At 43.4% G+C, this 26,488-nt stretch overlaps 1 protein-coding gene across 6 annotated transcripts in view; it reads right to left on the reverse strand.

Moving 5' to 3' along the window:
• LOC121706372 (alpha-2-macroglobulin-like protein 1) overlaps positions 1–17,158 on the reverse strand; it is a 38,380-nt gene extending 21,222 nt beyond the window's left edge. The window contains exons 1-10 of one of the 6 annotated variants that reach the window (XM_042088011.1): positions 17,008–17,158; positions 7,330–7,418; positions 7,054–7,176; positions 5,427–5,607; positions 4,927–5,086; positions 4,625–4,677; positions 3,766–3,786; positions 2,954–3,119; positions 1,935–2,019; positions 11–137 (exon numbers count right to left, since the gene is read on the reverse strand). In XM_042088011.1, the coding sequence (XP_041943945.1) occupies positions 11–137; positions 1,935–2,019; positions 2,954–3,119; positions 3,766–3,786; positions 4,625–4,677; positions 4,927–5,086; positions 5,427–5,607; positions 7,054–7,136 (876 nt within the window). In that variant the 5' untranslated portion in view covers positions 7,137–7,176; positions 7,330–7,418; positions 17,008–17,158. The other 5 variants (XM_042088008.1, XM_042088010.1, XM_042088007.1 and 2 more) reach the window with 5 other exon arrangements.
• Between the last annotated feature and the right edge of the window lie 9,330 nt (positions 17,159–26,488).

Genomic DNA, 26,488 nt, shown 5'->3' on the forward strand with positions numbered 1-26,488 from the left:
AGATCTTTACCTCCACCAGTTCTTCCCAACATACTGATTGTGTGGGATCAACGTCATCGCCTCCAAATCCTCGGATATCCGTCTCTCGACACAAAGACAGAGTAGCCTTCCCTGGCACAGGCGCCCCAAACGTGTACCTGAGAACAGGGACAACACGGGTTACAAGATCACGGCCTACAAGGTCAACACGGGATACAAGGTCACACAGCACAACGCTTAAAGGCTAAAAGACCACACAATCACAACGCTTAACAGGTGAAAACAACCTCCATCAACTGCAGCTGTACTGCAAGATGGGTGATGGCAGATGACACACATTTGCTTAGATTCAAGAGGACCATAGTCGTTTGGTGACGAAGCTATGTCTCGGTGTATAGAACAAATCGACACCTGGATGTCTCAAATTTTTCTTCAGCTGAACAAAGAAAAAATTGAAGTAATTATATTTGGTAAAAAGGAGGAAAGACTTAGGGTTGCCACTCTCCTTGACACAAAAGGGTTGAAAGCAAAGGGTACGGTTACAAATCTTGGGTGTATTAATTGACAGTGATCTAAATTTCAACAGCCACATGAAAGCGATAGCTAAATCAGCTTTTTACCACCTCAAAAATATTGCCAAACTTAGAGGGCTGATGTCAAAACATGATTTAGAAAAACTCATTCATGCATTTATCTCCAGCAGGGTTGATTACTGCAATGGACTGTTCACAGGCCTTCCTAAAAAGACTATCAAACAGCTTCAGGTGATACAAAAATGCAGCTAGGATTCTAACAAAAACTAAAAAGAACTGGCCACATTACTCCAATTCTTAATTCTGTGACTTACTGGAAGCCAGTGCAGGGACTTGACTTTAAAGCACTACTACTTGTTTCTAAATCAGTAAATGGAGCAGGACCTAAATACCCATCAGACATGCCTCCATGGTCCCAGGTGAAAAACCTGTTAGTAAAACCTACTGTTGGGTTTTTGATATCAAAAAAGGCCCCAACTGTAGCCAGTTTTACTTCAGACCAAACTGTTTCTACATATTTATTCTACCTTGTCGTTTATTACTTTACTTTTTTTCTTATTAATTGTTCTTTATTTTTAAATGATTTTACCTTGTGCGTTTTCTTTTTATTATGATCTTGCCCTTCTATGCTTTTATCAGCTATTCCTGTTTTTGTTTATGTAAAGCACATTGAATGACCGCTGTATGAAATGCGCTATATAAATAAAGTCGACTTGACTTTGACCATGATCGCACAATTTCGTCCGAACACTTCCCCATAGGATGCTCTCGTATTTCCTCGCGTATCGGCGCTGTCGCCTCTCTCCTCCTCTCCTCATTCTCTCCTCCTCTGGTTGCATTTAGATAAATGAGACATCCTCGATGACATCGAGCTTGGAACAATTAGATAAATGAGACGTCCTCGATGACCATAAGCTTTGAACGATTTCCGGGGCACTAGCAGGAGGAGCGAGGAGAGCTTTGAGATGAATGAGATTCTTGAATTTCCCCTGGGGATCAATAAAGTATCTATCTATGTATCTAGATGCAGCCCAAGTCACTCTGTTTGAAGATTTATCCATTTAATGGCCGCTGTACTTCACCGGATCACTTTATTTGAAGATGTTATTGTTGTACTTCACCGGAGTTGCCCAGTTGGGGGCTCGTCGTCACTTTTGTAGTCACGTTGTAGTTCATCTGTAGTCTATGTGGACTTTCATGTCCAGCAGTTTTAATGTGAACTTGGGAATTTGCCATTTTTGTCACTTGAAATCTGCATATCCTTCTTTCACCAGCATCTTACACCATATTTTTAAGCAAACACAGTTGTATTTCAGATTGGTGAGCATATGTTTTAACCTTTGTTGTGGCATCCATGTTTTTCACACATTGACAGCAAAGCACATGAACTTCCTGAGAATGACCCGTCCCCATGTCACTTACTTGGCACATGCTTGCAGTCGGATCTCTGCTGCTCCCACACTCACTGACTCTGGGCTGTTGAGAGTCACGTCAAACTTGGGTAAAACTGAAAGGAGGAAGAGACGCCATGGTAACAAAAAAACTTTATTATCCTAAACGTGCCAGTTGGCTTTCCACTATTCTTAAAACATCCTAAAAAACATACTGACAAACCTATATAGCTATACATATTATATATAAACACAAACAAAGCTCTATAGCGCGTCATCTTGAAGGATTGCTAATCTTACAAGAACAGACTAAAAAGGTTGTAGGCCAAATGTGTAGTGAGGGAAAATGTCAGGGACTCGTCACTTACTGGATTTGGTGGCTGTCCGCCAAGACAATTTTCCAACCCGTCTTCTAAATACATGGATGACTTTATAACAGATATATTCTTGTGCTAAATATACAACCTTTTGTGGAATGTTCATCTGCACATTAATATGAGTGTGGAATGTTCATCTGCACATGAATATGAGTGTGGAATGTGGAATATGAGTGTGGAATGTGGAATATGAGTGTGGAATGTTCATTAATATGAGTGTGGAATGTTCATCTGCACATGAATATGAGTGTGGAATGTTCATGAATATGAGTGTGGAATGTTCATCTGCACATGAATATGAGTGTGGAATGTGGAATATGAGTGTGCAATGTTCATGAATATGAGTGTGGAATGTTCATTAATATGAGTGTGGAATGTTCATTAATATGAGTGTGGAATGTTCATTAATATGAGGGTGGAATGTTCATGAATATGAGGGTGGAATGTTCATCTGCACATGAATATGAGTGTGGAATGTGGAATATGAGTGTGCAATGTTCATGAATATGAGTGTGGAATGTGGAATATGAGTGTGGAATGTTCATCAGTTTGGAATGAAAGTGGGACTCTGGAGGAGGACTAGCACGAAGGGACACGCCCACTTTGGGACAAGAAGCCACTAACACACACACACACACACACACACGTGTCACGCTAGACAACAACAACATACCATATTGTTTCACTTGAAACTGATGAGACCCTGTACCCTGCTCTCCGGTCACAGACAGCATGTAGTAGCCCTGGGTAGCCTCTGGGTTGAGGGCGTGAGACAGCTGCAGCATCTTACGCTCCGACGACACGTTCAGCCACTGGCCAATGGTGTTGCCACGGTGATCCTGAGAACGGCCAACAAGCGACAGAGTTTAATACTCTGATGAAACCGCACATTTTGAGAAAACAGAACTCTAAAACTTGTGCTGCTGTTGCACCAGTTCAATTTCAGTCTACAAGCACTTTTTCCTTAGACTCACACAATATGTATGGTCAAGTTCAAAGGAATTTAATAAAGGATATTTTCAAGTGGAATATGAGATGACTAATGTATTAATCTACAGAATAATTCCGAGGGAGAAACACAGTATGGTGTGGGGGAGTAAACATAAAGGCACGTAAGATAGATAAATATAATTATCATTAGTAAATTAGATAAACATAATATAATTATCATTATCATCACATTGAGGGGCAGCAATGGCCCCACTGGTCAGCACTCTGGACTTGTAACCGGAGGGTTGCCGGTTCGAGCCCCGACCAGTGGGCCGCGGCTGAAGCGCCCTTGAGCAAGGCACCTAACCCTTCACTGCTCCCCGAGCGCCGCCATTGTAGCAGGCAGCTCACTGCGTCGGGATTAGTGTGTGCTTCACTTCACTGTGTGTTCACTGTGTGCCGTTTGTGTTTCACTAATTCACCGATTGGGTTAAATGCAGAGACCAAATTTCCCTCACAGGATTATACATATATAAAACACCGTTATGTACACACCTGAAGTGTCACCAGGCTGTACTGTGGAGACAGAAGAGAAATGATTAGTGCTTTTATCTTTATTTAAATGATGATCGTGTTTAAAAACCAACACTATAAAGCACTACAGAGGAGAATATTTGGAATGGATGGTGATTACATAGCAGTGCGTGGAACTGCTCCGAGCTGTCGGCAGTTACAGTTACCATGACCTACCAGTAGAGGGAGCCACAGACATTCAGTTTTTATGTTGAATTACGCCTCAGAGAGAGAGGGCCAAACTCCCCAATATGAGCAAAAAGCACTCAGCTAAGAGATTCAGCCCACACACGTACATTTCTGTTGACTCTGTTTCTGTTCACATGCCAGTTAGGCAGTTATGAGCTTCAGGCAGAGCAGCTTCAAAATCTGCCATTTCTTATTTTAAAGTCAAGAGCAGAACATGGGCAGTATGTGTCAATTAGAATATCAGAAACATGCATATGAGAAATACCCAGAGTTCTGGTTTGCGCCGCCCTAAGTGACTAACAGACACCATTAAGCACCAATGAGAGGCAGAATAAATGTAGGCTTAACATATTTTACATGTGTGCAGGGAAGAACATGCCCCACTGTGAATGGCAGATCATTAATCGTATTAGCGGAGGCGACTAGAATACGCTACTTAATAGATGTATACTAAATCCTGCTATAGGAAGTAAAGTAAATAAAGGCTGCGCGTCATGGAGCTCGTGTTTTTTGTTTTGGATGGGTGCTCAAGTGAGAGGACGCCTACCTCGCTACACAAGTCCCTGAGGGGACGTCTACCTCACTACAGTACAGCTCCTGAGGGGACGTCTATCTCACTACACAAACAGTCAGAAAACTCAGCAGGACTCACCTTCTGCTGAAGGGGAATGAATTCCGTATCCATGGTAACCACTCTGAAATGCACTGCAAGTGAGAATCAGAGTTAGAATCAGACCTTGAACTGGACCATCTGGGTGTTTACAACAACTGACTCTGCGACCACATGCAAGCGTCTATAGGAGGACGTACCTGTTTAGCCTGGGCTGTACATGCAAGCGTCTATTATGACTGGACGTACCCGTTTGGCCTGGGCTGTACATGCAAGCGTCTATTATGACTGGACGTACCCGTTTGGCCTGAGCTGTACATGCAAGCGTCTATAGGAGGACGTACCTGTTTGGCCTGGACTGTATATGGGTTTATCTGTCTGGATGAAGGTCACAGGATCAGGTTTTGGCCTGAACTTCACCCGACTCTCTGAAGTCCAGTGAGATGTACGACCTTGGACCTCTACTTTGATACTCTGCACAGAGTCTTTATTTACCGATGGGGCCTGTTCAACAACAGAGTAAACACAAGATCACTGGCTAACCTAGAGCAGGTAGAGTGACCACAGGCTAACCTACAGCAGGTAGTGACCACAATCACAGGCTAACCTACAGCAGGTAGTGACTACAGGCTAACCTACAGCAGGTAGAGTGGCCACTCTACATCTAAGCAGAAGGGGGCAGCACAATCACCTGCTCATTTTACACACACACACAGCTACGTATCTGGAGCTTGAGGAGTGCACGCTGTGGCCCAGTCTACCTGTGCTTGTAGTTGGACCTGCAGGTGTGTATGTACCTGGCCCCTGCCCTGCAGGTGTGGATGTACCTGGCCCGGCTACTGACCTGGAAGTGGACGCAGCGGTGGAAGTCTGTGTCTGACGTCTCCTGGTGCAGCATCTTCTTCTCGTCTCCGGTGGTCAGATATATGGACATGTGCAGAGTCTCGTTAGGACTCTGGAGGCTGGCACACAGTTTGGCTTCGGATGCTGACCTCATCTGGGCAGGGAAGGTCACCAGGAACGACCTACAGAGATGCAATGTGTTTCCCCACACCCCCTCTGAGCATTCGTACAGATTAAATGACCATTAAATGACTAAGGCATCGTTTCCCAACCTTGGGGTCAGGACCCCATGTCGCCTGAAATTCAAATGGGGGTCGGCTGAGTATAAGGCATCTTAAAATGTACTAGCATGTTACATAAGAATATATATTTATAAAAACCTCTTGAAACTAGTATGTACTAGCAACGTAAAAATAAACTTAAGACAGCGCGGATGACATATTTGATTGATGTGCTTAAAAATCAAAGTACCGCTCTCGACTGGATGTTACACCAGAGATGAGATGCGCGCTCATATTGTGATATGGGTCGCCAACATTTTGTGACATCAAAATAGGCTCACCTGCCAAAAAAGGTTGGCAAGCCCAGGACTAAGGGGATGTTTTAATGCCACTCATGCTTGCAAATGAGGAGATAGCACTAGTTCCATGTATACTGCAGGTGTGCTGGGCGGTATACCGGTTCACAGAATACCGGTGTATATTTTCGTTATGATATGAATGTTTAATATACCGCCATACCGGTGCATTTGATTACACAACGTTCGGAACGCTGCACCGCACGACACTGTTTCAGACAGGACCCCTGTTTGTGACCCTTAAGGCTCAATTTCTCCTTAAGGCTTAATTTCTCCTTAAGTAAGGGATTTATTTAAGGGTGTTGCACGGAATACCATAAATGGTTTCCTTAGTTAAGGAAAAACGTTAAGGGATTTCCCGGCACAAAATTTCTATAGTTTCCACAGAGATTGTTCCACAGCTGTAACTATTTGGCTAGTAGGCGATCGGATCATTCATCTCACCTTAAAAATAAAAATGTTCTAGACATGAACTGAACAATACTAGCTGGCTAGTAAAGATCCTGACTGTCATGGTTGGCTAACAAGACATCCACATGAATTCTGTTCTGTTCAGTAGAAAATGCTGAACACCTGATTAGGCATGAAAAAAAAAAATTCCGTCATATACCATGAAACCGTCATATACATTTTTGGTGATACCGCCCAGCACTACACGGAACCCTGTCCGCGTGCCAAAGACTACACATCCCACCTCCAAAAGGGAACCACAAAGCATCCTTTATCTCTCATTTGGTTCCCACTACCCTCCATCTGATAGATGCCCCCACTACCCCCTCCATCTGATAGATGCCCCCACTACCCTCTCCACCTGATAGATGCCCCTTGCTAGCCTCAGCAGGAGGTACAAGAGGTGATCTGTGTGGACAAGGGGTATGTATACTCACGGCTCTGGCGTTGCTGTGTGTGTGTGTGTGTATGTATACTGACGGCTCTGGCGTGGCTGTGTGTGTGTGTGTGTGTGGGGGGGGGGGGGGGGGGGTGTATACTCACGGCTCTGGTGTTGCTGTGTGTGTGTGTGTGTGTGTGATATATATATACACACACTTACGGCTCTGCCGTTGCTGTGGAGGAGCAGAGTGTGTAGAGGCAGAGTAGCAGCCCTCCAGCAATCAGGATCCTGGTGAGGGCCATTCTGCGCTGATTCTCTTAACTCAGCCTGATGCTCCTGCTGCTGTGCTGACAAGAGGGAGAGGGAGGCATGATGTCCTCGGTGTGGTGGACTTCAGTCTCCACACAAACAAACATTTCCCCACATTACCATGTAGATAGTATGACCTAGGACCTTTCCTGAGTTCATCAGGGCAACATCAGAGAGCAGCATCACCTTTAAAAGCTGCTCCAGTTCCTTTTTGATCTTGGTGATGAGCGGAGGCTCCTGGTATACGAGGGCCGTGTACAGCAGCACACCATCAACTGAAAATGTAACAGAATTCCACACAGTGTAATCTCATTTGTTTACAGATCAGTTCAGATTCTGCACCTTTCCTTTTCAAGTAGGCCTACTTATCTAGCAGTCATCGGCGGCCATATTGCTTGAGGCAAACACCTAATGGCCCCCTTACACCAAACAACTTTGACAAGATTTGGGAAAGATTCTTGAGATTGTAGTCTTTTAACTAATGCCTCCCATTCAAGCTTTATTCAAAAGACTCCACTCTTAAGAATCTTTCCCAAATCTTGTCAAAGTTGTTTGGTGTAAGGAGGCCATTAACCGATCAAATAAATTCACCGGTTTCAAAAAACCCAGAGTCGTGTAGACACTTGCCGTCAATCAGAGACACCCGTTGCTTCTTTATGGAGCTAAATTTGTCTCAATAATATTTGCATACATGCGCAGAGGGGGATCCACAAATATTTCTCAAACTCAAAGATCGTAATTCTTGATTTCGCTTGCAAACTGACAGTTTTATGCGTTTACTAAACAAAGATTATGGAAATTAAACACCACTTATCCATCAAAAAGCTTGTTGTAAAAGGCATAACTTGTTAGATTTAAGAACTAGGTTCGCTAGCTCTGTGTGTTATGAGCAAAGAATCTTTGGTTACGAGTCCCATAGAACAACACTGCCATCTACTGGATTAGACAGTGTCAGCAGGCTACTTGTGGATCTGGGTGGCTTCTCTGCCGCAAAGTTTGTCTCAAAAATACGTGATCCACAAATGCTGATCCACAAATGCGAAAACGAAAACTGTGTGTGCTGGTGATCCACAAATGCAAAATTAGATTACAAAGGCAATTTTCAGTTTTACCAATGCCATTTCGTTTACAAATACACATCTACAATTGTGAAAACCAATTTACAAGTTATAAATGATTTTTTTTATTTTTTTTTTATTTGTGGATGTCAAAACACAAATGCAAGTCAAGAAATATTTGTGGATCCCCCTCTGCACATATACAAATATTATTGAGACCAGGGTAGGAATTTCACGGCGGCCACGACGGCCATGGCCGTCGTAGCCCCTTGCATTGGCCGTGAGGCCCCTTTGAAAATCAGAGGTTTACAGGCCACGGTGGCCTTGGTGCCCCCTTCTTTCAATATTCTGCTTTGCGTCCTACTAATAGCGATTTTTATTTAGCCTGTGGCCTGTCAAAATAATCTTGGCATTCACAGCGCAAATTAATTTAGTCTTTTACGCAGTGGAGAAAGTGACAGCGCAAGAAAGAAAGTGCGTCCAAATTCACCCTTTTTCAGTTGAACTACTCGCGACGTAGCCTATTCATCACACAGACATCACAAGTATCACATGAAAGAGCTTTTTCTCACCTTTTAAACAATGTTAGCCGATAATTGCTGTGTTGAACGGTTCGCGAGAAAAGTAAATAATATCATTCAATTTAATCATACATTCTACTGAAGGTTTTGCGTCCCATGATCTCCCTACCCATTCATCTCGGTGGAATACTTTACGAACCCTTCTTTTAACACATGACAAACCATATATCAGAATAAACAGGAGACCTTACCGAACACAAAGGTGTAAAGCAGTCCCCTGTACAGTTAGCCGTTCCAGAGTAATCCAGTTTTGAATTTGCAGTAAAGTTCGACATCCATGGATGTCTCCAAATTTTGGCTTTTGCACTGTTCCACATGATTTAATAACGGGCCAAATACAAAATAAATGTTACAAATATCGCCTAGATATTGGTAAATCAGAGGACAGCTGACTAAGAGTATGTGAAAGTAGCATTAATGATCACAAAATGCTAAGCATGCATCTAGGCTATTTGAGTTTCTTAAAGCTGAGCTGTGCTTAAATTGTTCAATACATGATTTCATAACAGGCCAAATATAAAATAAATGTTATATATAGCCTATATATCTGTAAATATTAGATGATCAGATGATTTACAGTTCTATGTAATATGTCATGTTTCATGTTTTTGTAATGTTTCATACAGTGATGCAGGTCTACTGCAGTGAATAGGCTAAATACAACTTTGATCATTTTTATAGCCTACTACTGTATAGTTAACTTTGGCCTTGGGGCCCTGACATGGGGCCTTTGTGCCCCCCACCAAATATGCCCAACTGAAGGCCAAGTGGCCTTGCCCCCAGAATGGTGAAATTCCAAGCCTGATTGAGACAAATTTAGCTCCATACTTCTTTGGCCTTGATTGTCGCCGCCATATCATGATTATGTTCTGGAGCCAAATGCGTATCTACAGTGGGCATCGCTTTCAAATGACCACTTCATTCGCGCATTACGCGGCGTGAAGCTGCGTGAAGCTTTAGTACCACTTTCAGCCACTGTGCGTCGCTCTGCCTGCCGTCCCTTACATAATTGTTGCCGAGAGTAATCCCAGCCTACGAATTCAATAACAAAATAAATCATGCATAATTAAACATTACCTCGATTTAGGCTACTTGGGTGCTTAAGGCTTGACTACACGAAAATCGAAATGTGCCGTCTACATTATTGTCAGTGTTGGGGTTAACGCAACTACGCAAATCAAAACAGTGGTGTGATAATTGAGCCAGTAGAGAAATAACTGTTCAGAATTAATCTGTAGCCTTGGGTAGGCTTCTGCAGAAAACAATGTTGTTGCCGATTTAATACTATCTGGCGACGTTTTTAACAGGCTACGCAATAGAGGCTTAGACAACTATGACCCACGTTTTGGTTTCGTAAATTAATTTGCCCTACTTCTTGACTGCAATGTAGTCAATTGACTGCTTGACATGTCATTTTTATTTTTCTGTACAATAAACAATTACATCTGCTTTATGCCACAGAATTACATTCATATTTGGCTGACTGCAGACGCGCCACTTCCCTCCCCATATTCCAAGATTAAGATAGTATGAAGTGCTTTTTGTATAGGCTACCATCATAAAAAAATAGTTAAAACGAATAGCTATTTGCAATTTGACAAAACACTGGTCCTCTTTTTGCGAATGCGAGGACGATATGAGCCTGTTGCATTTAGTTAGATGTCCGAGTCACGCATAATGTTTGAAAACCACTGGCTCGTAATCACAATAATTTAACACACGACAGTTGGATAACCTACTTCATCATGTCCCCATGCCTACATTTTTGTGAGTAGCATAGAGATCGTTAAAAACAATAAAGTATGGCTCTCCGTTTAGGACATTGAAAACTTATATTTTTAATAGACTACCGTCGAAGATGCTGACTTGCAAAAGCCTCGGGATAACACGTTATCTCCACTATCATCAGTCATGCCCCTTGATCAAAGTGGGGAATGAAATAAAAGTTTGAGAACCACTGGCTTAACAAGTTACCTACAGTCCAGAACACAGAATCTGTTGCAATATTCTGATGATCGGCGATGATATCGGCAAATGTTTGTTTTCCAAAGTAAGAATTTCACTTCACCATGCACCTTCGACAATACCTGGCATCATTACAAACATTATTCTGTGTCCTAAAACTGGCATATTTTATGACATTGTGTCATGTAAGTTCTTTGCAAAATCTAGAGAAATGTGTGAGGTGGTCAGCGGGGGACAATTGAGACACACATTGGATTGGGTTATTACTTGAACATTCCACACTATCCACAGCTGTGGTAGGCCTATCAGGGGCAGGAGGATTACTGTCAGCGCAGGCTTTATATAAAATTCTTCAACAGAAGGCCTCGAATGTTGTCTTGTTTGTGGGGCGCTTTGCTTCGCTTCTGTAATTTCGGCTTCATTGAAAATGAGGGCTTCCCTCAATGACCCTCCGAGAATAAATAAAGGTTGAATGAATGCAGGCTTGCCCAAAATAAAGGCATGTGGTTTGCGCAGCCTACAGTAAATAACAGACCCGCCAGAATGTGCGTTATGATGCTTTTTTACGAGCAAGATGTTTTTGGTACCCTACGCACACTGCATGTTCTTAAATAACAATGATCATCAGTAATATTCGAACATTAATTTGGGTAAATGGGCAAGCGTGACCACCTTGATTGGCTGATTGGCTGATGATTGTAACGCGGGCTGGCGGGCATGATTCCAAACACCTCCCTTACGATGATGAGTGACAGGTCTCAGAATGCGTGCGCTACACAAGGACGGAAGATGATGAATAACTGGGGCCGTAGGCTATTCACAAAGGCTTTTATCTTACTACTAGGAGTAGGCTACTCCTAAATCGCACTTACAGATTTTAGATTGGAGTTTTCTATTAAAAGTTATTCACAAAGCCTTTCAGACAACTCCTAAACTAGGAGTGAGTCTTCGTGGCTATGGATGACGTCATTACTCATGCACGAGCTTGACTGAAGTGACCACCTTGATTGGCTGACGATTGTAACGCGGGAATTCCCAACACCTCTCTTCCGATGATGACTGACAGGTGACAGGTCGGAGAATGCGTGCGCTACACAAGTAGTGCGAAGGACGGAAGATGATTAATAACTGAATAAAAAGGCCTAGCCTAAATGAATAAAGAGTAAGGCAAAACAGATAGCTTAGTAGCCTAATGAAACATAGGCCTATGGATTGATGCAGTAGCCTACCTTTGCAACATTATTAAATTAATCTGTCACCATATGCCTAGGCTACGTTTGCAAAGAGGAGAACATTTTAATTTGATTCACAATGAAACGTTACATTTCATTTACATGTTAACAATGAGTAGTTTTGGTTGTTGTTGGTGGCGTTATTGCATCCCTTTTATGAATGCAAAATTGTTCCCTCGCGATTGGAAGCTCCTGTTGTGCATAGGCTATTTCAAAACATCGCAACGTAAAATGCCACAAAAAAGCTGTTTATGAATAGGTCTTAGTGAGTTAGGAGTCCTCTCGACTTAAGCTGTCCCAGACTTAGGTGCTACTTTTAGGTCTAAAATGCTTCGTGAATTACTTTTTGTGAAAAAATTAGGAGTCCTGAAGTTAGGAGTGCCACGCCCATTATTTTTAGGAGTTGCTCCTAAATTCGCCAGTTAGGAGCTACTTTTAGCCTTAAAATTCTTTGTGAATACGGCCCCTGAATAAAAAGGCCTAGCCTAAATGAATCAAGGCAAAACAAATAGCCTAGTGGCCCAATGAAACATACGGATTGATGTAGTATCTTTGTAACATTATTAAATTATTCTGTTACTATGCCTACGTTTGCAAAAGAGAACATTTTAATTTGATTCACAATAATGTTACATTTAATGTACATGTTGACAATGATTAGCCTAGTTTTGGTTGTTGTTGGCGGCGTTATTGCATGTTAGTTATGCCTACAATGCAAAATTGCTTCCTCGCGATTGGAAGCTCCTGTAGCTGCATAGGATTTCAAAACAGCAGGTTTGTGAATAGGTCTGTGAGTAAGGAGTCCTCTTGACTTCTTTTAAGCTGTCAGAGGTGGGAAGGTGGGATTTTTTGGGGGATGGGCCGGATTAACTGGGCACAATTGTCTGATGGCCCCCCTTCCCCCCAGCCAACGTGAATCGGGTGGTTATTTAATAGGCCTATCGTGAAGATTTTTCCTGCCATCTAAGGCACGAGCGCATCTGTGAGGCCAAGCCTCACCAAGTAGCTCATTTGTTTACAACTAACATTCCATTTAATTAAACTGCTTTATAGGCTATGCCGAAATAGTTTTCAACATTTTGAATATTAGTGTCGGGTGAATTGAAATGTTCTCAAAGTAGCCTTATGGCTGAAAGCTGCTTGGGACACCACCCCCCCCCCCCCTCCGTCAAGCAATATAACCATACAAACGCGCTTCCTGCACTCATTGTTTCAAAAGGAGTAATTTTGGCTTTGTCAGAACTGAAGAGCTGTGGACGGCACAGCACGGTATGCCCAATGAAAATAAATTAACGCAACGCAACGCAACACAACACAGACCCCGCTTCTCTCGCGTCAGTCACTGACATGAACGAAACACAGAACCCGCTTCTCTCACGGCAGTCACTGACAGTAACCTAGAATAAATGCATGGGGAAAAACACTTCCCCATGACAAAGACATCGTAAAACACTGAAAGTTAATATTTTGTCACTAGCAACATTCATCTTTCCTTTGTCAAATGTATTATGTTCCAAGTACCCTATGCGTAATTCTGCTTCATAAAGTTGAACAAATACATTTGCTTATTTCACAGAAAAATATAAATAGCCAGTCTACAGTGCAGAGTTGGTAAGTTATGGTAGGCCAACTTGCAGTGAACATACAAACAGGGGAAATTATTTCTCTTGCAGCCGAGTAGCCTCAGGTGCGCACGTAGACATAAGGCCGAACATGCAAGCGCCAATGAATCGTGCTTTCGCGACAATCGCGCCGTTAAACTTAAATAGGTTAACATCACTCTAAGTTCGCCTTCAAGCAAAGAAAACGATTATTTGAAGACATCTGTTTCGTTGGAAGGGCAAGGGGTAGCAACAGAGCAACACAGAGACAGGCCCGATGGCAGGGCTGTTATGAGAGTATTAAAATATGGGATATTCTACGCGAAAACATTAAAACGGCAAGACAGCGGGGAAAGTTAAAATACGTGATAAACACGGAAAAAGTTGGCATGCATTGTTTCGGTCCCCGTGCACAGGGATTATTTGTCATACTATTAATCACATATGATTATTTGTGAAATTGTGCAAACAGGCGCAACACATTTGAAAAGGAAGGACTGGTATGCAAGCTCACGGGAAAGATTGATTTAAGAACGTTATCACAAAGTGTGTGGCTGTGGCGCGGGCGGAAGACAATTGGCAGGTCATGTCTTTAACAATTCTGTCGGAGGGTCATTGAACAATTTCTAGCAGGCAAGAGAGGGTCATGCAACTTCCAACTGAAGCACTCAAAATTCCTCCGGTGGCCCCTTCAATAAATAACGATCAGTCACTAGATTGCTGCTGGGCTATAGGTCTTGGTTCTGTTAACAACTCATTGTCAAATGCATAGCCTATCTCGCGGTTGCATCCATTACAAACAAACATGCAATGTGAACGTCTGGGATTGGGGAGAGCACTACATGCTCTACTGAATAAGCACGAAGTCAACCCTTTAAATGAAAAACACTCTTTAATAATCCAAAAAAATAAACCGCTAATGAAGTAAACTTGTGACCATCAAAAATCGTTTATCGCTTGTAACTCCGTGATACCAGGACGTAACAGGAAGGCATTTGGCTGAGCAACGGAGGTTAATATGCTCCATGTTTTGTCCAAATGATGACTGTCTATCATCGTTGCACTCGGAGAAAACCGGAATGTTTCATTCGTCCCCGTTTCAATCATCCCGGTTCTACCTACTCAAAACGCAGATAGAACCTTATTATTCTAAGGTAGCGAAATAGCGTTCAGCATGATTCATGCCCAATTAATTCCCCCTGTTAAAGTGTTCGCCTTTGTAGTTTGGTTTCGTGATAGCCTATGATAAACGGCTTATGGCCAAATATGTGAAAACGTTAAAATACAGTAGGCGATAAACCCGGAAAAAGTTCACAGTGATTCTTTCATAATCACTTTGGAGGGTCATAGAAAAATGTATTGCTGGCGAGGGAGGGTCACGTCTTTTTGGACTAATGCTCCCAAAACTCCTCCGGTAGCCCCTTAAATAAATAACGAACAGTCCCTAATGAAGTAAACTTGTGACCATCAAAAATCGTTTATCGCCTGTAACTCCGTGATAACAGGACGTAACAGGAAGGCATTTGGCTGAGCAACGGAGGTTAATACTCCAAATGATGTCTGTCTATCATCGTTGCACTCGGAGAAAACCAGAATGTTTCATTTGTCCTGCGTCTACGGCTGCAAACGGGATTCACTCGCAGTTAACCAAATATTTCTTTATTAGGGCAGGGCAGGCATATTTCTGGCTATTACATTATTTCTAAACCAGTCTGCTAAAGTCTGTAGTGAAGTCTGTGTAGGGTTTTCCAGGCTCCATTTCTTTTTACGAGACACCCTGCTCACTTGAGCCATCTACCGGTTGTTTGGGTTGTTGCAGCGTCTCACTGGAAAAATACAAATTAAAGTCGCGTGATACCGCATGGACCGCGAGTGAAGCTGGCCAAGTCGAAGCACTGCCCACTGTAGCTTTCTAATATCCATTTTCGCCGCCAGTTCTCAAGGCTACATTGCAGGCACAGATAGCCTACTCAACAATATCCTAGCCTACTTTGCAACAACTAAATAGTTAATGTTTAGGACCAATTAAGTGAAATTGGACAATTTCCCGCGGTACACCTGATCTCTCACGGCACACTGGTTGAAAATCACTGAGTTAGGGGGGGATCATGTAGCCTAGAAATCTAGACGCGCCCCAGCAGGGCTACAATTACATTTGCTGCCAGGGCTAGTCTAGCAACTCTCCGTTGGCTTGTGAGCTCCAGAAATCGAAACTTAATCAGGGCATTGAAATTGTGTATAGAGTCGTTTGGTGGGCTTAACATAATGATTGGTGGCAGAGCTTCAACAGTTTGGCTTGAATTCCCTGCTACTTGAAAACAAATATCCTATTGCGTCCTATTGCTTGCAGAGGGAATTTGAAAGACAACTGATTATTCCGCCCCTCGGACTGAGCACTGCGAACGGTGAGTGCCCAGACCCTACATTTTAATGTGGGTCTGGCTCGCCAGGCTAGGGATCATGGTAAATAAGTTGAATTTTCCCTTGGGGATCAATAAAGTATCTATCTATCTGTCTATCTATCTAAGTGGAGCCTCCAATGTGCTTAATGTAATAAACGTGTGTGTGCTGGTAGTGTAATGTTTGTTCACATTTAAGGAATGAATGCAATCGTGCCAATCGGATCCCTGTCAGCGTGTCGTCAGATATCAATAGCTGCGTGGGATGACTTGGCCTATGATCAATACTTTTGTCCCAAAAAGGACCAGGATTGTAACATAAAGATACACAAAGGACTTGAATGGCTGACTGGTAGTAGCTTACTTTTTAAAGAGTCTGCAGAGATGAAAGTAGCCACAATGGATAAACCGTTGGGTTTTAAATTGTTAAAGCTCGCAAACATAAACTTCTCCATTTGAATCTCCTGGCCCCCACCCCATCTCAACATGTCCGCGAGGTTTTCGGAGGCCTACGAAGGGCAAACTTTACTGCGCAGTCTGAGGACACCGAGTTAACCAGCATGCAGGTAAACGCCTCCACATCGCCCCTCTTGCGCGGCTGAACACAACGCAACAACTTTCCCAAACATTTGGACGGATTTAATGTAAATGATAAAGGAAAGCGCTCGTTTGTGGTCCAGATAAATGAATGTTAATGCGTCTATTCCATCTACATATCACAATTATGAAATCCACAATGTGAATTGTTTTATCAAACTTTTTCCCGAGTGAGTCTGAAGTAGAGGCTTGCTTTACCTGATAGGCTCCAATATCTATGAGGCTGGCGTCGCACCGCGGTAGAGCCTGAAGTTAAACGTGTAGAGTGTCTCACCTGTAGAGAGTGCGGCGTTGGGGAACGGGACCGCGTCTACCACGTGTTCGTCAGTGAGTCTGAAGTAGAGGCTTGCTTTACCTGATAGGCTCCAATATCTATGAGGCTGGCGTCGCACCGCGGTAGAGCCTGAAGTTAAACGTGTAGAGTGTCTCACCTGTAGAGAGTGCGGCGTTGGGGAACGGGACCGCGTCTACCAAGTGTTCGGTGCTGTGTTGCGCCTGCGCCACATTAGATAAACGGTATGTGGGCGTGCTCAGCAACGTCCTTCGCTGCGAGCCTTACTGGCAGTCTGATGTGCAAGAAATGTAGGCCTATTCCCTTCACTTGAGAGTGGACGACTTAATGTAAAATGACATGTGCAGCCATGGGCATTTAATTCAGCGTGTTTGAGTTCTGTGTGTGTGAATGACGAAGAGAAGTCCATGGTGCAGTGCGAAAGTTAGAATAGGCCTATTAGGCCAGTCAATCTAGCCCAAAAAGAAAATTGCAACAGAAATGCCTTATAGTTTTTATTGGTCCTAATACCCTCCTGAATCATATACTAAAAGTCTTCCGCCGAGGATGGAGTGGAACATATTTTTTTTTAATTATTTTTTTAGATTAAAGGCCAAAGTTGTGCTCAACACTCTAATAGGGGGGGGGATAATTTATATCACTATGAAACTTCTCCAGTTGATTAATGACATCATACCAAAGAAAAAATGTATTACAAGTTTTTGAGATTTTATGTTTATATATGCAAATTAACAGCAGCACCTGTACCGTGGTGGAACACAGCAGCTGTTCCGGAGCATAGGGTAGCGTAGGGGGAGTGAATCCAGTAAATGGTGGCAAAGATCTGTTTGACCAACCTTCTACTTGAGTACGTTTTCAACTCACTCCTACAGTGTGTTAGTTAGAACATATTCTCGTCATGGAATGGATACACAGTAAACATACACTCTAACACTACACCTGTTTTGTAATCATTTATCAGTGACACACAACTACACCTGTTTATAATCATTTATCAGTGATACTACACCTGTTTATAATCATTTATCAGTGAGATACTACACCTGTTCAAAATTAGCATCACTGGAACAAAGAACCTACTGAAATACACAAGACACATAAAAACTACACACACACGGCTATCATAAAAAATATAACACACACAAACACAAGGCTTTCCTAAAAATATAACACACACACACACACAAGGCTTTCCTAAAAATATAACACACACACACACACACACACAAGGCTTTCTTAAAAATATAACACACACACACACACACACAAGACTTTCCTAAAGTATATAACAAACACACACACAAGTCTTTCATAAAGAATATAACACACACAAGGCTTTCTGCCAGAGGCACAGTTTTTGTTTTTATTCAAAGCCAGTGATGTCAGATAAGATTGAATGGGTTGATATGTTGCCCCAAACTAAGATCCCAACCAATCAGGGCTCACTGATCTAAGATCCCAGCCAATCAGGGCTCACTGATCTAAGATCCCAGCCAATCAGGATTCACTGACCAGGACCCAGTAGTTCTGCTGCAGGTGAGTCTCGTGCTGCAGGTGAGTCTCGTGCTGCACACACTTCAGGTGCAGTGAGCTCCATCAGGGGCACACATCATCATCATCATCATCATCATCATCACACACACACACACACATCAGGACATCACCACCATCATCACCGCTGCCGCCATCACACACACACACACACACACACACACACGTCAGGTCATCACCACCATCATCATCACCATCACACACACACACACATATCAGGTCATCACCATCATCATCATCATCACCATCACACACACACATACATACAAACACACACACACACAGACAAACACACACACACACAGACTCATCACCTCTCTTTCTGTTAGAAATACTTTGTGAATGTTGCAGCCCACAGTTTATTACCTTTCACTAATAAACACACACTCTAGAGCGCGGTCAGGGGGTACACGTATAAATCAGCGCTCTGATCGGCCAGTAGGGGGCAGCACTAGAGGGTCAGGGGGTACACGTATAGATCGGCCCTCTGGTCGGCCAGTAGGGGGCAGCACTAGAGGGTCAGGGGGTACACGTATAGATCGGCGCTCTGGTCGGCCAGTAGGGGGCAGCACTAGAGGGTCAGGGGGTACACGTATAGATCGGCGCTCTGGTCGGCCACCACCACGCTGGGTGTGCCCTGGAGCAGGGCGGGGCAGACCCAGTTCACTTTGTCCGTGTGTGTGAAGCTGAGAGCGGGTCCGGTACTCTCCTGTGTCCCTGGGCCTGCCCCACACACACCCGCCTCGGCCCCCTCACACACACCCTCCCCCGCGGCTGCACTCTGTGGGCCTCCTGCATGCTCCTCCCCCAGGGGCGTGGCTGTGGCTGGTGGGCGTCGGCCCTTCGGCCTGATTCTGGCTTTCCTGCGGCTGGCTGGCGGTCGGCTGCTGTTGCTGGCCTTGGCCTCCGGGGGGCGCGCGTGAGCGCTGACGTCCCACAGGGCCACCAGGCCGTCGTTGCCGGCGGAGAGCAGCCAGTAGGGGTGCGGCAGGAAGTGGACGAAGTGGGCCTGCGAGGCGCCCTGGCTGTGGCCCTGTAGCGCCCCCTGGTGGTCCAGATGAGACCCTGTGCCCACGCGCAGCAGGTGCAGACGGCCGTCCTCGGCAGCGCAGGCCAGCAGATCCCCACAGGAGGAGGCGGATGGGCCTGCGGGGGGTTGAACTGGATGGGCAGTGGGCCAGCGGGGGGTTGAACAGCTGACCGGGACGACCCGCCTGTTCCGCCTGCTCATGGGAGTCCTGCAGGTCCACTGCCCACAGCGGCCGAGTCTTCTGCAGGTTCCACAGCAGCACCTGCAACACACACGTTTAGTTGCCATAAAATGGTCACGACGCTGTAGGAATGGCAGCATAGCTACGCCATGGAGTTGACGTAGAAGCATGTTGAGCCCTTAAAGTTTAACACCATGACCTGCACGAGGGGTAAAGGAGTATCTAATAGCAGTAAAGTTTAACACCATGACGTGCACATTAGGAGTATCTAATAGCAGTGAAGTTTAACACCATGACGTGCACATTAGGAGTATCTAATAGCAGTGAAGTTTAACACCATGACGTGCACATTAGGAGTATCTAATAGCAGTAAAGTTTAACACCATGACGTGCACATTAGGAGTATCTAATAGCAGTAAAGTTTAACACCATGACGTGCACATTAGGAGTATCTAATAGCAGTAAAGTTTAACACCATGACGTGCACATTAGGGGCAAAGGTAACACCTGCGCTTACAGATGAAGAGGCTACCAATCATAGCTGACCCTCTCCCAGAGCATCTGTTTACTGTGTGTGCTACTGAGCACGTTTACTGTGTGTGCTATTGAGCACGTTTACTGTGTGTGCTACTGAGCATGTTTACTGTGTGTGCTATTGAGAATGTTTACTGTGTGTGCTATTGAGCATGTTTACTGTGTGCTATTGAGCATCTGTTTACTGTGTGCTATTGAGCATGTTTACTGTATGTGCTACTGAGCATCTGTTTACGGTGTGTGCTATTGAGCATCTGTTTACTGTGTGTGCTATACTGAGCATCTGTTTACTGTGTGTGCTATTGAGCATCTGTTTACTGTGTGTGCTATTGAGCATCTGTTTACTGTGTGTGCTATTGAGCATCTGTTTATACTGTGTGTGCTATTGAGCATCTGTGTACTGTGTGTGCTATTGAGCATGTTTACTGTGTGTGCTATTGAGCATCTGTTTATACTGTGTGCTATTGAGCATCTGTTTATACTGTGTGTGCTATTGAGCATCTGTGTACTGTGTGTGCTATTGAGCATGTTTACTGTGTGTGCTATTGAGCATGTTTACTGTGTGTGCTATTGAGCATCTGTGCTGGCGGGTAGCGGATGAGAACCAAAACGGTTTTGATATTAACACGGGTGACGGGTCGGATCTGGTGCTGAACTTGGCAGGTGTGGGCATGGACCCGTGCAGGACTCTGGAGCAGAGTGACCCGTGCTCTGATCTGCGCAGGCCAATTCTTCTGACCAATGCTAATCATTCGTGTTTGGAGTCGAGTTGAATACAGTTCCTCTGGAGTTGTGGGCATTGAGATGTATTTGTCTGCTGATGTGATGGTTGTATGATGTGATGGTTGTAAGCAAGTAAGTAAGTGTAAGTAAGTCTTTGGGCAACCAGAGAGCATCGGCGACACATACATAAAAAAGATGTCATACAAGCTACAACAATTATAGACCATTTTACATAGACTCACTATACATCGTACATAGTACATGGAACACAGGCATTACCCAAGCACACACACACACACCCTTACCTGCATGTCGAGTCCAGCAGACACCAGGCTTTGCGGTCTTTGCGGTCGGAAGGCGACAGATGAGCAGATGTTTGTGTGTCTGCGCAGCGTGCGGACAACTTTCCCGTTCTGCACCTCCACGATCCTCACGTCGCCCGAGTCGTCACCCGCAGCCAGCATGGTGCCCGTATCGTTGAACGACAGCCCGTTAATCTCAGTGTGTACCTGTAGTGTGTAGTGTGTATGTGTAGTGTGTAGTGTGTACCTGTAGTGTGTAGTGTGCACCTGTAGTGTGTATGTGTAGTGTGCACCTGCAGTGTGTACCTGTAGTGTGTAGTGTGTATGTGTGGTGTGTAGTGTGCACCTGTAGTGCGCAGTGTGTGTGTGTACCTGTAGTGTGTAGTGTGCACCTGTATTGTGTAGTGTGCAACTGTAGTGTGTGTGTGTAGTGTGCACCTGTAGTGTGTAGTGTGTATGTGTAGTGTGTGTGTGTAGTGTGTAGTGTGCACCTGTAGTGTGTAGTGTGTATTGTGTAGTGTGTAGTGTGCACCTGTAGTGTGTAGTGTGTGTGTGTAGTGTGCACCTGTAGTGTGTAGTGTGTATGTGTAGTGTGCACCTTTAGTGTGTAGTGTGTATGTGTAGTGTGCACCTGTAGTGTGTATGTGTAGTGTGTATGTGTAGTGTGCACCTGTAGTGTGTATGTGTAGTGTGTATGTGTAGTGTGCACCTGTAGTGTGTAGTGTGCACCTGTAGTGTGTATCTATAGTGTGTAGGGTGTGTACCTGTAGTGTGTAGTGTGTACCTGTAGTGTGTAGTGTGTAGTGTGTATGTGTAGTGTGTACCTGTAGTGTGTAGTGTGCACCTGTAGTGTGTATGTGTAGTGTGCACGTGTAGTGTGCACCTGTAGTGTGTACCTGTAGTGTGTATGTGTAGTGTGCACCTGTAGTGTGTACCTGTAGTGTGTAGTGTGTATGTGTAGTGTGCACCTGTAGTGCACAGTGTGTGTGTGTACCTGTAGTGTGTAGTGTGCACCTGTATTGTGTAGTGTGCACCTGTAGTGTGTAGTGTGCAACTGTAGTGTGTATGTGTAGTGTGCACCTGTAGTGTGTAGTGTGTATGTGTAGTGTGTGTGTGTGTAGTGTGTAGTGTGCACCTGTAGTGTGTATTGTGTAGTGTGTAGTGTGCACCTGTAGTGTGTAGTGTGTATGTGTAGTGTGCACCTTTAGTGTGTAGTGTGTATGTGTAGTGTGCACCTGTAGTGTGTATGTGTAGTGTGTGTGTGTAGTGTGTAGTGTGCACCTGTAGTGTGTAGTGTGTATTGTGTAGTGTGTATGTGTAGTGTGCACCTTTAGTGTGTAGTGTGTAGTGTGTATGTGTAGTGTGTATGTGTAGTTTAATCTGTATTTATAAAAAAAAATTCTGTGGATTAGATGGAAGTGTTAAAATTATGATCGATAGTCTAATAATGCCATTATTAAGTGAAGAGTACCTGATGACTTGTTCAGGACTTGAAAAAGATTGGGACTTGGACTTGGACTCGACTTGGCTTTGATGAGACTTGGACTTGGACTCGACTTGCCCTTCTCTCTATTCACTTGGGACTTGACTTGGACTTGAGTGCTAAGACTTGGGACTTACTTGTGACTTGCCAAACAGTGACTTGGTCCCACCTCTGGTGCATAGGCTACAGGATTACGGCTGGCGGCGCCACTGACCAAGGCCACAGTAGCCTGTGAACCTCTGATTTTCAAAGGGGAATCACGGCCAATGCAGGGGGCAACTCTTCTCTTCAATTTCCCTTCCAAATTACTTTTTATTGTCTGAAGACATCTATCGCAAGAATCTAACATTCTAAGCAACAGCAAAGCAAATGCAAGCTAACCAAAGTGCAGTCGGTTCTGGTTTTGGAAATCACACACTTGCTGAAAGGTCTCATCTCATGGTTTCTTCATTAATGATGCAGTGGTCTGTAGTGTTGATGAATGCCCTGTGAGCCGGTTCTGGTGAAAAAAATGCTCCTGCGTCTGTTTCATGCTGTTCTAGTTTGGTGGGGAAGGTGGGCGGGGAGGAACGACTGGATTTCGCCTCTAGTCATGAATATTAATGACATGCTAATGAATTCACCTCTGATTGGCTAACAGTACTGTGACGCTTCCTCCAGTGCGTCCTCATCCGATTCTGCCTGTGCTCCATATTCAACTTTACAGTGCTAAAACCTGGCTAAAACTCGAGTCAAAACTGTTGCACAAAATGTCTTCGGAGATACAACTTCATGTGTTTGATCCTAGTATTCGAGTAGGAAGAAGAACCGCTTCCTGATCGTTTGTCGGTGAACGTTGGTTTAATAGAATGGTAACAATTGCCTGTCAGCTTAAAATTTCTCCTAAAAGAGGTAAACGTTTGTGACAATCGTCATCTTGCTTTCAAGTAATAAACAGTTGGAAACGTTTTAAAATAAAGACCTATTTCTTTACACAGTCAAAAGTCTTTGCAATCTTCCTAGTAGATATTTTACTTCATAACACAGGTAAGCACCCTAAATGCAGTTCAGCCACTGACCTAGCCTGCTAATGCTATCGGAATAGCTAGATAGTTATGGTTTGAATTCCATGATACTATCATTGAAAGACCACTTGGTCATAGCCCAATATATATATAGATCTAAATGCAAACACGCCTACCTAGCTATATTTTGCTGGAATTGTACCAGAATGCCTACAGAAGCAGAGAATGTGTGCTGCAAGACTTCTCCGGTAATGAGAACTATGGCTTTGATAGCCTGACATTGGCAGGTTAGCCTACTCTAGTTGTTTTCCGTCACGTATGACAGAAAAAGTAGCCTACTATAGGAATCTTATAGTATTTTGGGACTAAATATTACAGTAATCTTATAGGAACACTATAGTATTTGGACATACTATAAGACTACTATATAGAAAAACTATAGCGGTTACAGGATATTATAGAGTTATTAGTAGTACTTCTACAGTATGTCCCAATTATTCCTATAAGATTACTATAATATTTTGTCCCAAATACTATAAGATTCCTATACTACTTTTTCGTAAGGAGATTGCTCATGTGGTTAGAAAAATGGGCAACACCAGTACCCCTGTTGTCTGTATGACCCTGTACCCAGGATTAGAACCAGTTTGCCTTAGCATAATGTACTCCCTTCAAAATGCACTAAACATTCGACTATGACGACTATGGCCCTCTGTGAGACAGAAGATATGAAAGGTAAGATAAACCTTTAGCTTAAAAGGGACAAAAACTGATGAAACTCCTAAAACAAATATACAAAACAGGTCAATTTTCTATAAACAACTTTTTATTATATTTACATACAGCAGTGGTACTCAAAGTGTGGTCCGCAAGCTCTCTCAAGTGTTCCACAAGTAGATGTGGTAAAATATAATAGATGAGTTGTTTGCAATATTGAACCAACTTGTATGTAAATCCAAACAGTTCTGCAACACTGATGTAACCTATGCCAGTTTAAATCATATGAATCCTCCGACACCATAAGCAAGGTGCAAAGACAATAAGCAAGGTGGTTCAGTAAGAAGGCCTATTGTGTAATATACTGTTGAAGTAGGTCTACTGTTTTTTTTTTTTTTGCTAGGTGGTCCATGAAACACTGACAAATAGTAATATTGCAGTCTATTAAAATAATTCAAACACAAAACAAGAACATCCAAACTATGTACAGAATTAACAATGTCCTTTTTTTGCCAGACAATGCAGACATCTGGCCTACAGATCCTTTGTAAGATAGTGCTGGGATTATTTAGGGAAAAAGGCCTGAGTTGTTGTTTCGGCTTGTATTGTCCTGGGGATCCGAAGGGACAACACACAAAACACATTCGTTGGCTGTGATGATTTTATTGCATTGCTCTTTGATTGCGCTGGGCCATAGGTGGAGCCATCAGGTGTTATTGTGGAGATGTCGCTTTCATCCTCCTCCTCCTCTTGATCAACCCGAGGTCTTCTAGCTGGCCTTGGATGAACAGGCTTGATGGCAGTAGAGGTAGCAGGCCCCCATGCCCATGGTGTATCCGAAGTGCTTGTATCAATACTCATACTTTTCATGAAGTATTCTGTTTGGGTTCCTAAAGTAAATAAATGTGTATTACTGTCAAGTTACAATATACTTATAGTACACAGGACATTCACTATCTCACAAAACTGTACTGGCACAATGGAAACAAAAATATTTTAGTGACTGTGGTAAGGTGTATGATGTACTAAGTAGCACACCCACAAGAAGACATTCAGTAATATCAATTCTATCTGTTATGCAATTCATGGGTTTCATCAGGTCCATTTACACAGGTGTATTAATCAAGCACCATGCAGTCTGCATTCATAATCGAGGTGCTTGATTTTATACACCTGTGGAAAGTGACCTGAAGAAACCCATGAATTGACTTTCCAAAACATTGACGAGCACATAAGAACCTGTATTAGCCTACTAGAAAAAGACTTCTAGAAACTAACTAGCACAACAATAAAAGTTAGATCACAAACCTTTGCTTCTAACGTGATGACCTAATGTAGGCTAGAAAGCTGTGTAGCCTGACATGAGGATGTGCTCTGGAAGACATACAAAACACTAAGTAAACAGCAAGTAATCAAACAAAACATCATTGTATGTCAATGTAATAATGGCAAGAAGACAAATTAGACTGAAGTGTAAATACCTGAGCTCTAGTGATAGCAACTTAGCCTAATAGTGCAGGGGTATTTTTGATTTTCCCTGTTTAGACTAGAACAATACCCGTACTTAGTTGAGCATAAAATATTGTTGCTAATATTATTATTTGTGGTTTAACGCTTAGGTTTGAAGATTATAGGTTCAACAAGCTAAATCTCTGGGTAGTGTGGTCAATTTCTTATGAGTGTAGCTACACCAGGCACGTAACTGAAGCATTCCGTTCGCGTTATGTACTGCAACAATTAGCTTCCAATAGGCCTAATCAATGGAAGTAGCTACACCTGGCGTGTTAGTGGCCTGTAGGCTACGTTCGGGAAAATAGACCATTCCTCTAATGGATTTTACCAGAGCCCTTCCTATTAGGCATTCTCTGATTTTACACGTCGCGAACAGAACACTTCAGTTACGTGCCTGGTGTAGCTTCCTGTAATATAGGCTAGCCTAAGCCTAGCTCGTACCCTTTTCATGCATGCTAACGTGAAGAATATGAACATGCTATTTTGTAACAGACGTTAGGTGGAAAAGTTTGTTTGTACTTACAGCCTGTGAGCTGGTGGTCGATCGTCATGACGGTACAGAACCAGGTTTTCAGAACATCAA

The sequence above is a fragment of the Alosa sapidissima genome, chromosome 4 (assembly GCF_018492685.1).
Source record: "Alosa sapidissima isolate fAloSap1 chromosome 4, fAloSap1.pri, whole genome shotgun sequence".
Lineage (NCBI taxonomy): Eukaryota > Metazoa > Chordata > Actinopteri > Clupeiformes > Clupeidae > Alosa > Alosa sapidissima.